At 40.7% G+C, this 13,257-nt stretch overlaps 1 protein-coding gene across 2 annotated transcripts in view; it reads left to right on the plus strand.

Moving 5' to 3' along the window:
* The window catches only part of PITPNC1 (phosphatidylinositol transfer protein cytoplasmic 1), a 220,317-nt gene extending 209,282 nt beyond the window's left edge, over positions 1-11,035 (plus strand). Inside the window, exons 8-9 of one of the 2 annotated variants that reach the window (XM_079797209.1) lie at positions 3,204-3,322; positions 6,442-6,584. In XM_079797209.1, the coding sequence (XP_079653335.1) occupies positions 3,204-3,322; positions 6,442-6,447 (125 nt within the window). In that variant the 3' untranslated portion in view covers positions 6,448-6,584. Of the gene's footprint in view, positions 1-3,203; positions 3,323-6,441 lie in introns of both variants that reach the window. The other variant, XM_079797208.1, reaches the window with a different exon arrangement.
* Positions 11,036-13,257: the final 2,222 nt, after the last annotated feature.

Genomic DNA, 13,257 nt, shown 5'->3' on the forward strand with positions numbered 1-13,257 from the left:
AATACTGTGCTACTTCCAATATTCTTTTAAATCGGACTATTGTTTAAGAAACCTTATTTAAGAGAAGTAAATTATGACCTTTTAAACTTATAAATTCAGGGGTGATTATTTTTCAGTTTACTTGCAAAATAATGGACATAGGCTTCTTTTAATTAAGAGTTGCCCTGACACACATAAGCGTTTGCTTGCTTGCTGGAAACAGAGATCCGAACCTAAACGGTTAGACGTCACTGATCATTAAAAATCGATCAGTAATGAAGATGAAGCGGCTCTGAAAGGATAATCTGCCCTTGGCCACCTGTAATTGAATTTACTAGAAAATTGATTCACATATAGATTGCAAGGTAATATACTTTGCAGAAGCAAGACGTAATACATTTTACCAGATAACCTGAACAGGAACTTACATTTTTCACTTGAGTAGGCTTTCCATAAATTACTAAGAAGACGTAAAATGTTTACTCCATTTCCATAAGCATGTATGGTACGTGGGAGTAGTTCAGGATTCGGGCAAACATATTTCGCTTTCCGCAGCAGCAGGGACCAAATTTTCATCATCTTTTAGAGAATCACTTTGTTAGAAATGTTCACACTGTGTTTTTTTTTATATTTTTAATCGATTTTTATAGAGGAAGGGGAGAGAGAGATAGAAACATCCAGGTGACAATGAAATATCGATTGGCTGCCCCTTGCACACCCCTGCCTGGGGATGAAGCCCGCAACCTGGGCATGTGACCTGATCGAGAATCGAACCGGAAACCTGTGCACAGTACAACGCTCAGCTAACTGAGCCACACCATCCGGCGCTAGAAATGTTCACCCTTATGTGGTCTGATGGGGAGGTGTGTTGTTGTTGTTTTCCTTTTAGACAAAACTTTCTGAAATTTTGTTTCTTAACTCTTAATCTTAAAAACAGGGAGGAGGATGTCATGTTTCTAGAATGGGCACCATTCTAGAAAAGTGTCTCTCCTTACCAATTCCAGATTGATGGTATCCCTCTTCTAATGACCACAAATAATAGATTATTAAATGTTGTTGTTTTTTTCTTTCTTACACAATACTGCATATTTGATGTAGAAAATGTGGAGAATATAAATAAGCAAAAAGAAGAAAATGATCATTAGCTATCATTCTAACACCTTGAAACAATCACGGTTTACATTTTGAAATGCATACTTTGTCTTTTTAAAATGTATATAATGCTTTTCTGGCAAAAAAGATTTCACATAATATGTATAAGTTTTTACCTCCTATTTTTTATTTAACAATATACCCAGGACATTTCTCTGTGCTGTTAAATATCCTTCTACATTATTTGTGTTTGCATAGCATTATCGGCCCCCTGGGTTGTTTTCAATTTTTCACTATTATGAACAAGGCAGTAATGAGAGTATCTTTGTTATTAAATTCTTCATCATATCCATTAAATTGATATACCTTTGAAAGCACATAGTCACACAGTTTAAGCCCCACTCTTAACATTGAGCTAATTAAAGATAAAGAATGATTTGTGTTGGAATTCACTAGAACAGAGAAACTAAAAAGCCTTTGTGAAGGGGAGAGAAGAAATATCTTTAAGTTTTAAACTTCGAGCTTAGAATGACCTCAGTATTCATTCCAGGCATATTTGTGTTTAAGAAATTTTGATAACCAGCCATTGAAATGAAAGTGATTGTATTGACAGGATGTGTTATTATTGTTAACTAAGGTGCATTTGTTCTAATCACAAAGCAGCATCTCTTTATTGCTTCCAGTTACCTCGATTTTCTAAAACAAAAGCATGCTCTTTGCTTGGCCAGACTCTGCTTAGCTTGATACTTACATTGCTATGGACAGCGTTCTTGACTGACGTTTTCTGGGTGTGGGGGCACCATCCAACTAAATAACATGGCCCAGGTCTGGGTTTAGAGCCGCCCTCTACCCTGGCCCCAGACAATTAAATCAGAAACTTCTGGCAAGTCTGCCTTTTGGAAATAAAGAGAATCTCACATGACACACATGGATTGATATAAAAAGACAGCAAACCACATGCTGCAGAAAATACTTAAGGAGCCATTCCAGCTGTGAATACCAGCTCTAAGCCTCGAAGTTAATTGGTGATCAGGGTGGGTGGTCAATTAACGATTGCTCAGCATACCTTTATTGTAAAGAGGCGTGAAGCTAAATTCCTGTTGCTCCGTGAGAGCAACAGGAGAATGCCCATCTGGGACAGTTGTTGATAAATTGTAGTGAAATAGCCAAAGGTGTAAGGTGAGTGTGGGGGGTACAACAACAAAAGTATTTAAGTGGGACTGATGGTTATGTTTTTGGACTTCACATACTGAAACTGGACAGGTTCCGTGTTTAAGTTTCTTATCAGTTGGGTTAGGACAGTGTTTCTCAACCTCAGCACCATTGACAGTTGGACCAGGTAGTTAAATTCTTTTTTGGAAGGAAGGGTGGCATCCCAGTTGTGACAATCAAGAATGTCACAAAATTGTCCCCCCGCTGAGAACCGCTAGATTAACAGATCATTATCCTGAATACTGAAAACCTGCAGACTCGGGCCAAAAATCATAAAGTCATGTGCCGTCATATTTATAAACGAGTGTGGGTGTAAGTAGTGCCAGCCACCTTCAAGCTGTTAGGCTAGACTTGGAGTTCAGTGTAGACCTGCACTCTGACACCACATTCTGTGCAAAAGCTCACTGTGTGTGAGCACTGCACCCAATCTCACTTATACCCATGAACATCGTCCCCTGCCTTCTACGTCATGTCTCCTACAATAGCAATGAAAGTGCCCTTTCTCTTGTCGAATGCACTGATTCCCAGAACCTATTTGGAAAGGTATATGGAAGGTAAGTTTTAAGGCAAACACAGCTGAGCACATCCCTGAAGGGATCTTCTAACTCTGCTTTAGGAGATCTCAGGCTATGGCACTGCCCACGCGCTCCTACTCCACCCACTGAGCTCACTTTACAGGAGTCACCCCTAAAAAATGCCCACTCTTCCCTTTCTAAGACTATTTTGAGTTCCCTTCCTTGTACTCACTGCCCCTCTGGCTGGTTTAGCTAACTTTATGATTTGCTTTCCATAAAGTTAGTGAATCCCTGCTTTTTAAACCTCTCTTTGGCTTCTGCTAAGCTACTATCTTTCCCTTAAGTCTCCCCATTGAAAGTTTGCATTTAATAACGGAAGTTGCCAACGTCTTGACCTTCTTTCAGATATGACAATGGACGATGTTCGAGAATACGAGAAAAACATGCATGAACAAACCAACATAAAAGTTTGCAATCAGCATTCCTCCACTGTGGATGACATAGAGAGCCAGGCCCAAACAAGTGTATGTAGAATTTTAAAACATGTTGCCCCCTCCCTTTACCAAACGTACACTGATCTGTGAAATGCTGCCAGCGCTCAATTCTCGGGCTTCCACAGAGAGCGTCGTTGCCCAGGGGCTGTTGGTAAAAAACCGCTCACTTGCAGACATTTTGAGTCTTTAAAGCCACTTGACGTGCAGGGTGTTCCAGTCATAAAGCCAAGAACATGGAGAGTGGAAACATTCTGTGAGACTAGTGAAGGCCTGGCCTGTACCAGAAGAGAACAGAGGGTAAAAGCAGGGGTCATATGAAAACCAGAACTTTTAAAAACATAGGTAACAGTTACTCATTCAAGGGAAGGCTTCTGACCCATCTGGTCTTTTAGGTTTCCTTACATTTGCTCTGAAATGCTTTCTATGGCCTTTTATAGCTGTTTCAACCAGTCGGTTCGTCTTTACTAGGTTCATGTCTAGGTGGGTCTGTGGTCCCTTCATGCATCTGGCAGCGCAGTGGCAATGATGGTGTGGTGAGTGGGGACTCCACCAGATCTAGCCTGGGGCGTCAGAGAAGCCCCAGGGAGCCTCAAGTTATTCCCAGGCTCGTGGGAAATTGAGAGTTGACTATAGGGTGTGTGCCAGCATTTTACATATAGTTGTATTCATGCTAATGAAGAGGAGCTACAGATGACAAAGAAAAATAGAACCTCTGAGGCACTTGTATGTGCCTTTGGCCAGAGCTGGGATCTCTGGGTGGCAGCTTGAGCTCACATCATCCAGAGTAACACATTAATTAGATTTTTAAGAAACTGATGATGTTGTAGTTGTAGAAGATTAAGAGATGGCTACTGTAAACGGATGCTTTGGAATTGTGAAGACCTTCGGTTGCACTTTGGAAATCTTTAGTTGAGTTTTTAGAAAACGTCTTTGGAATGTCCCTGCAAGGCCACTGTTGGATACACGTGACTGCCCTTGAGGTAGAAATGGCCCTAAGGTTTCCTCCCCATTTTGCGTGCTGTGATTGGATTTGCGGAAAACCCTTCTCACAATAGTTAGCCCAGGTGGTCCTATCTCTGCACAGATCAGTTCCGATAGGACCTCTGTCTTCCTCTCTCCCTGTTCTAAAGTTAGAAATGCTCCTTCAGGAAACTGTCCTTGAATTTTCATCACTTTCAATTACCTTTTCTTTTAGGAATGTTAGACACCAGTTCTCCCTCAGCCGCTCTCTGAAAGCTGCTCACTGTCAGGAGGACCAGACAAAGGAAGCCAGAGGACTGGGAGAGACACTACACGTCCCAAAGATTCAAAGCACAATGCTTGTCTCCTGAGTTCTTACAGCTTTCAGCTTAGGCTCTTTCTTGGTTTTCTTTCTGTTTTACTGCGAGTACTGGTGTTAGGTCAGTTTACCACGTAGAGACTGTGGTGCCTAGAATGGTTCTCCCCAGGTGAAAGCCCATGCATGGGTTCTCTGGCTGCAACTCACAGGCGTTCCCATGACGTCAGCAAGAGATATGTCTACTAGTATCTCTTCCAAAGTTAGAGTGGTTATTTTGAATGCTGGCGACATTTCCTGTATTCTGTGGCATTCCTTCAAATTGGAGATTATTTTTCCATTGTCTCTCTTCTCCATCATAATGAAAAACAGTTGAAATCAAGAGGCTGCTGTCCACCACAAATAAAAACTACATGAGTGCCCAATAAAACTTAAATCATCAACCTGAGTAGAAACAAATTAGATTGAAATTATGCAAAATTAACATCCATGACCAGAGCAATAAGGAAATTGTCTCCTTTTCAATTGAGCAGTTTCAGTGCCTTCAAGGAAGGGAACTTCTAAGAGACTCCGGAAGGGACTGTAAAATAAAAATTCTGTCTCTTCTGGGTGATTTCTGCTCTCTGCTGGATGCATGGAGTAGGACACTGTGTTCAGCTGCTTTTTCAGAAAGCCCGATTTCTCCGAGATGATATCCATTTATTAGAGCAGAAACAGACCCGGATTCAGTGACATTTTCCTGAGATCCTCAATTTTATTTTGCAGTACCTCTTTTTAAAAAGACATAATCTCTTTCCTTAGCTTAATAGTCTTAGTGGTGTTTTTTTAAGTGGTAGGTTCATGGGTATGATTTTTCTTGTACTCTTCTGAGTTTTATATTATATCAACACAACCATAATTTTTTATTTCCTTTGTAAACAAAGCATTCCCTTTCAGAAAATTTAGTAATTGTTTCCAGGAAATCTGCTTAAGGATTTTGTTTTTTGAAAAATATTTCTGATTTGCTCATATGTTATTATGTGACACATATATCAGGATGGGTATATGTGTCACATAATATATCACATATATCAAATGTAGGTTTATAGTTGTTCATACAGAAAACAATACAAAAATGAATAAATAATAATACAAGAATAAACTGTTTCATATACTCACAACTGTAAACCTACCTTTGCCACACACTGTATGTATCATTTTGGGGCCATTGATTGTTTTAGTTACCTTCTCTTTATAGAAAAGATGTCCAGGTCTCATAATAGTCATAACCACAACACATACTCACTGCTCTGGTCTGATTCTGAACTCCTAATGTTCTGATGTTTTCTTTTATATGTGTGTGTGTGTGTGTGTGTGTGTGTGTGTGTGTGTGTGTGTGTATACATATATATATATTGATTTCAAAGAGGAAGGGAGTGGGAGAGAGAATAGAAACACCAATGATGAGAGAGAATCATTGATCAGCTGCCTCCTGCATGCCCCCTACTGGGGACGGAGCCCACAACCCAGCCTCGTGCCCTGACCAGGAATCAAACCGTGACCTCCTATTTCATAGTTCAATGCTCAACCACTGAGCCACACCGGCTGGGCACTCCTGATGTTTTCTAATTCAGAATACATAAAACACTCACTGAAGAGTGCTTGGGAAGTCTTGGAGATGGGTATTCATAAAGGAATATTATTTCAGAGGTTTGCCTCCATAAAAAGGAAAAATTTAGGGTTTAACATTTTAGTAATAATTTGGGTTTATAATCCGAAGAGGCCCCTTTTTCATAGGGTCCCATAGGTCCTTTAAAAACGGGCGTAGAGATGAATCCATTTGCATGTCTTCTAAATAACTGCTCGTTTTTCTATCTTTTTCTTTTCTTTGAAGACATGACAATGGATGAAGTCCGAGAATTTGAACGAGCCACTCAGGAAGCCACCAACCAGAAAATTGGCGTTTTCCCACCTGTGATTTCTATCTCGAGCATTCCCCTGCTGCCTTCTTCAGTCCGCAGTGCCCCTTCCAGTGCGCCGTCCACACCTCTGTCCTCAGATGCACCTGAGTTTCTGTCCGTGCCCAAAGATCGGCCCCGGAAAAAGTCTGCCCCAGAAACTCTCACGCTTCCAGACCCCGAGAAACAAAACACCCTGAATTTACCTGGCGTACCCTCTTCAGACAGGCCATGCCGGCCCAAGTCAGAATAACTTCGTGTGAATATTTCATGGGGTTTTATAGTTTCATTTGCAGGGCTGGTTTTTTTGTTTTGTTTTATTTTTTAAGAATCTTCTAATATAGAAAAAGACTGCTTTGTCACTCAAAACATGTTCCTTCTATCTGAGTGTGCATGTGGTTAAGTAATTTCACATATAATATGAGTCCCTAAATATGCCACACAGCATCATATTAGATGCAACATGTAAGACATGCAAAGGACAGAAGGCATCTTCTGTAGCCACAGCTGGAAGCCTGGGAGGAAGCCTTGTTATTGGGCATTTGATGCGGTTGGTATGGCCTTCAAGGGTAAATAAATGAAAACTTTGCACCACTGTGGTACAAGGTGTGATAAAATAGTGAAGTCAGTTTCCTCTGATCAAACCTGAAATTCTCAAAAATACTCTCAGGCGTAACATACCTAATTGTTAAATTTTGAACTGCTCATCACCAATACTTGAATACCAGTAGTTACTAAAATTCCTATTTTGGTTAGTCTGACTCAGGATTTGGGGCCTAATTAACACTTTAAATTTTTTGAAAATTTTAATTATCAACCCACAGAGGCCCCATGTGCAATTAATGATGACTTATTTATACCTTTCACAGAATTTAATAAAGATTCCACTTGCTTCTGTCTTTTAATAACTTTTCCCCTATGTGCCCTCAGAAATCTTAAGAATTACATGGGTGAATGTGACCTTAACTTGACAGATTTTTGAAGGGTTGAGTTAGGAGCCAAGAGGCCCAGATGAGGCAAACATCTTTTTTTCTCTACAGGTACCAACAAACCTTAACTTGTCAGCTTCTATCATCCATGAAGATTCTCAGAATTTGCAATTAATTAAGTAGAATGTATTGACTACTTGCCCACTCAAAAAGTTCAAGGGTCGAGTAAGCTAACTGGACTTTAACTCTGTTGGAATATCTGGTTTGGGAAACCCTAAAAAGGAGAATAGTTTTTCATCTCCCTCCTGGTTTTACTTTTAATAACATCCAGACTTCCTGGACCCGATGGCCCATCACAGGACCTTAGAAAAGACTGTCATTCTCTTGCTCCTTACTTGAAATCCAAATATTGGGATGTCCCAGAAGTTCAGTAAATACTGTCAAGTGGGAGAAGAGAATGAGCAGAATTGTTGACTCCTATTTGTAAAGCAAAAAGGAGGAGAGATACATGTCCTTCCGTCTAGCTTTCTTTTCTGAAAGTATTGCTAATGCAAGATTAGATTCAAGGTTGACGGGAGGCAAGCTCATTCACCAAAGTGGCAGAAAGAGAACTCTCCTTTGATCTTAAGAGGAAAAACCTGCCACCTTCGCACCTCACTGCCTTTAAATGCAGAAGGAAGGGCAAGCAGTATCTATATTCACTTTTGTCCTCCATGAGAGAAAGAGAGCAAAGTAATTGGGCAACTCCAAGCCCCCAGCTAGCCTTCCTCACCGTACCTCCAACCTCAGGAAAGGGACCTTCCCACACAGATTCCAAAGGAAACACACAGACCAAGGAGCATAGCCTCCTTCTCTCTCCTGGCCTCAGCCAGTGGCCCCTGCCTGCTTCTCTCTCTAAGTGCTCAGCACTCTGCATTGTGTCTTTCAAGTTGACAAACTCACAGGTGCAGGCGCTGGCCCCTGAGCCCAGCACCAAGTAAGCGTAAGTCATACGTCAGACTGTCAAGATCATATCTTTATCTACAGGTTGATATTTAGCTCGAAAAAAAAATATTTTAAATCCAGAACTCAATGGAAACCAGTTACGAATAGCTTAGGTCAACATGCATCTCTTCCTTAAGAGCGATATAGCATTGTAGTAAGACATCTTTGCATGGTATGGTAGCATGATTTTTTGCTTGTGGGAAAACTTAATCTTTTACCGAACCCCTTGGACTTCTCGACGGCTCCCTCTCCACACAGTAGTACTTAAGGATTATGTTTGGCTTCAGAAAGCAAAATTCTATTTTCACAAGGCAGCGATCATGTGTGTGTTTGCTTACCATTTATTTATGAGCTGAAATCAGCTTTGTAACAAGTGGGGATGGGGTTATTTTGTAATGGAACCGATCTATTTTGTTCAGGTTGTTAACACATCTGACGCCTAGTTTTTCCATTCATACCATTGCTGTTTGTAAAGTAGCTTCCGCTAGCAAGGTCAACAATCCTATCCGCTTTAGAAAGCTAATTTCTCATTTCCTTCTGTGACTTTTCTTTCTCATAGCCAGTACAATACCATGGACATCAATTACAAACTGCTAAAGATAGTGTGAGTTTTAGCCATCAAAAGTGTGTGCACTTAAAATACATTCAGTTTTCTGTCTACATGTGGTTTGTGTGCATTTAAGAAAAGGGGAGGGGAGGTAAGTATATTCCTTCAGCTGCTTTGAATATTTAATCACATCATCATGAGCATACGTGACTTCACCATTTTATCTGCCTTGATTTCCAAGTGTCATTTTACATTCTCTATACATGCCTTTGTTTGTTGTGGGATACAAGCCTGCAATGAATGTGTACATAGAACCTTAATAATTCCTATAAGGATGGAAATGCAATGGCTGCATGATGGAAACTTAGAAGAAGGAAAAAAGCAGAAACTTGAATTCTTTAAGCATGTTTGGGGGTGGGGGAATAGAATCTTTAACTCAGTGCCTCTGTCTGCGGTGTGGAAACCTTCAACTTTGTTCACCAAAATTGTATTATACCTGTATGTACATATATAGAAATATAGTATAGTGAATCAAACACCACCAGTTTGAAGTCTCTGATAGCCAAATTAATCCACAGAATAGCACATGCTCAGCACACCGTCTTCATCCGATGTTGGTGAAAACCATGGCAGTGGCTGTACATTTCATTACTTTGGGTGCATTTCAAATGCCAGACGCCCCTGTGCTTTTCATGGGCTGTGTGTGGTACAGCATTTGTAGCTCTGACTGCTTTCCCAGGATCAGAGGGTCTTGGTGTTTATCCCGCGTGAACTTTGTCAGAAGTTAGCTCTGAAGACCATTTCATGTTTCTACTTTTGGGCTATAACAAAACAAAGCAAAGGAGGCCATGACATTTTTCACTCACCATCGTTATAACAGGCACAATATGCGTTCGCTAGTGAACTAATTTATAAACGCTTCTGTTACGGTTTTGCATCTGTGTGGGAGGAATGGTTTTAATGTATTTAGAGGTTTGTATTAGCCATGTTTTGGGTTGTGAGAATAAATCTCTAAGCGCAGTCGTGGTTGTACAATGCAGGCACAAAAACCCAAGACCCCAAAAGTAATTACAGCGTTTTCTCTCAAGGCTCTGTAATACTGGCCTAGAGAATAGATCCTGACACTTCTCCAGAAATCATTTTCCTGTGAAAATTTCAAGGCTAATGTATTTATGTACATTTTTAAATTCTACTTTCCTTGGTAGCTCTTCAGGGCTCAGAGACAGCAAGGTCACTGTCTGGTTTAGGTCAGTAGGAATTTTACTTTTCAGAAGGGCCAGAGTATAGTTCAGATATAATGTGTAATCAGATAATCCAATAGACAGGAATTGTCTAAATAGTTTTAGTCCCTTTCTGATCATCTGACTCAGTAGGCCAGGTGACAGTCTGCCATCTGAGCCCTAATTCTTGAAATTTAAAAATAAAAAAAAATCTGTTGTGTGGCTGTAACTGGTCAAACAGCTCGTTCTTGCTGAGACTGAAATGTCACGCGATCGCACAGCCTTGGCACGCGGAGGCAACACCGGGTTCTTGTGTGCTCTACCTTCGGAACGATCTGTTTGCATTTGAAATGCAAGTGTTTAAGCTTTTTAGAAGTTAGTGCAATAAGAGGATGTGAATATGGGGAGAACTTTTCAGATGTGATCCATGGTAATTTTGTTGTTAAGCTAAATGCTTTAGGATGTTGTGGCCTAAAAGGGAAAGCATGTCTATGGAATTGCGAGTCCCCCTTCAGTTCCTATGTATCACCAAGAAGAGGTTCTTTGAGTTGATGTTATGCCTACGCCACTTCTGTGTCGCTTCAAGTGTCATTTTTTAGTGTTTACATTTCAAGCTGGGATCTTGATTTGTTAAATGGGTCGATATACCACTGCCACTGCTGAAGGACCAAAGTTTGGAGTGCACAGTGTTACAGTCTACAAGCAAAGCAAACAAAAGGTGACCCTCACATATGCCATCCTTCTGTGTCATTTTATGGCTGTTTTGTGTTTTTCCCCCAGTTATTTATTATTGTTAATAACTTACTTTTTCTTACCTTCTGTTGTAAATAAAGTACAAAGCAATCTTCTTTCCAAGTGTGGCTTCCTCTCTCCACTGGTCTCAAGGGATTGTTGGCAATTGTGAGTTTGTGGGTTGATGGGAAAGAAGTGATCAAGGAAGAAGGAACAAGCCAATGGCCGGTACTTAGACCCAGGTCTGGGGGATTTGTGTGCAAGGAAGCCTGGCCTGCTAATAAGCCATATGGTGCCTTCAGGGAAAGCCTATGTGCCAGCCCTAACTATCCAGCCAAAAAATACCCAAGGAGAGTCTGTAACCCAGTGGGACACGCACATAGACTCATCTAACGGGCTTGGTTCCCCTTATCAAAGGTGAGACCACAGTCTGAGTGGTAACTAAGAAAAATCATCCTGAAGGAATCTGTAGGTACACCACCCGAATGGAACACCAGATTCTCTCCTCGTGTATATGTATAATTGTGTGTGTGTGTGTGTGTGTGTGTGTGTGTTTAACTTCATGTGGTTGATCCAGGCAAAACCTGCTTTCAAGTTTATTAGATTGACTTTCTCTGCCAATTATTAGCCCTCTAATATGCCATACTCCCGTAAATTCTTCCTTTTCTATAGCATGCAATCTAGTAGGATATCCCATTCAAGTCCAAACATTTAACTACTTCTCCTACTCCTGGGGAAACTAGAAACAGCTTTGTACTTTGCCTTAATGCTCTTGTTCTGGTCCCAGCATTGAGGTCACTAGCTCATATACAGGGGAAGAAACTGGACTTCTGATTTATTTAGACGTTCAGTGCCTTCTCTAGTTTGCTAAGCTGCAGAACTGTTCATTGGCTAATTACAGAAACAAAAGCATAAGGAACTGCATTTCATTGAATAAACAAACATCAATTTGAAGTCATTTTGTTTTCATACTCTCAGTGATAACAAACATTGAATGATGCATCTTTACTTGAGGATTTCCTGAAAACCACCTGTAACTGACAAGTTTTATTTTGTTTCATTTTGGTTTAACCAAGAGATAATCAAGGTAAAAACTTGAGCTCACTGTTATTTTAGAATCAGTGACTCCTGATTGTAACAGGATCTTGGTAAGGACAGAGCTGAGTCTTTCCTACGTCTTTCATTTCCCTTCTTGGAAAGAATGTGATGATAGATTGCATATGCTGTCCAAAAAAGGAAGGTTAGCAGCCTGTGCGTCATCCTCTCTTTGACCATGAGCCATGTGAGAGCAACCAGAGGAACAGAGAATTCTCAAGAATAAGTGGCCCTAGCAAACCAGGACATGGTATTAAATTTGCCCTCAAGTTAGTTTGGAATCTGACTGCCGTCTGCTTATTTGTTTTTGGTATTGTGTGTCCATGTTAACTTTTTATTTTGACATAATTACGGATTCACAGAAAGTTACAAAGACATGTACATGGATGTTCCGTCACCCTTCACCCAGCCTCCCCGAGTGATAACAGTTGTACAACTAGCATACAACAACATCACAACCACAGAGCATGTAAAACTGGTGAAATCTGAATAAGCTTTGAGTATACAATTCAGTAGCATTGAATATACACAATGTTGTCCAATCATCACCACTCCCCATTTCCAGAACTTTTTCATCCTTCCAAACAAACTGTACCCATTAAACAGTAACTGTATCCTTCCTCCCCTAAAACCCTGATAGCCTCTATTCTGCTTTCTGTCTCTACGAATTTGCCTATTCTGGACACTGTATATTCCTTTTCTGGAATCATACAATATTTGTCTTTTTGTGTCTGGCCTATATCACTTAGCATAATGTTTTCAACATTCATGTTACAGCATGCATCAGATATTTTAAAGGCTTATTTTATGGGGGAGGGTATATCTGATAAGCCCAATAAACACAGTTGCTCTCCTGTGTTACGTGAGAAAACTATAATGCTGTGTGTTGGGCAAATCACTTCATCCTTCTGAGCCTTCATTTCTTCAAGTGTAACCACACCAGCAATAACAGGTAGCAGGTAGCCTTGGCCGGTGTGGCTCCGTTGGTTGGGCTTCATCCCCTGCACCTGGAGGTTGCTGGTTCCGTTCCCAGTCAAGGGCACTTGCCGGGGTTGCAGGCTCAATCCCCTGGTGGCGGGGGAGGGAGGCAGTTGGTGTTGCACGGTCACATCGATGTTTCTCTCTCTCCCTTCCTCTCTAAAAATCAGTAAATGATTCTTTAAACAAACAGGTGGCATATATTCTATCTCAGTGACAAGCATATAAAAATAGGATTGCCACTTAGTGATGAAAGCTGAGGCTGAG

Source organism: Cnephaeus nilssonii (genome assembly GCF_951640355.1).
Source record: "Cnephaeus nilssonii genome assembly, chromosome: 19".
Lineage (NCBI taxonomy): Eukaryota > Metazoa > Chordata > Mammalia > Chiroptera > Vespertilionidae > Cnephaeus > Cnephaeus nilssonii.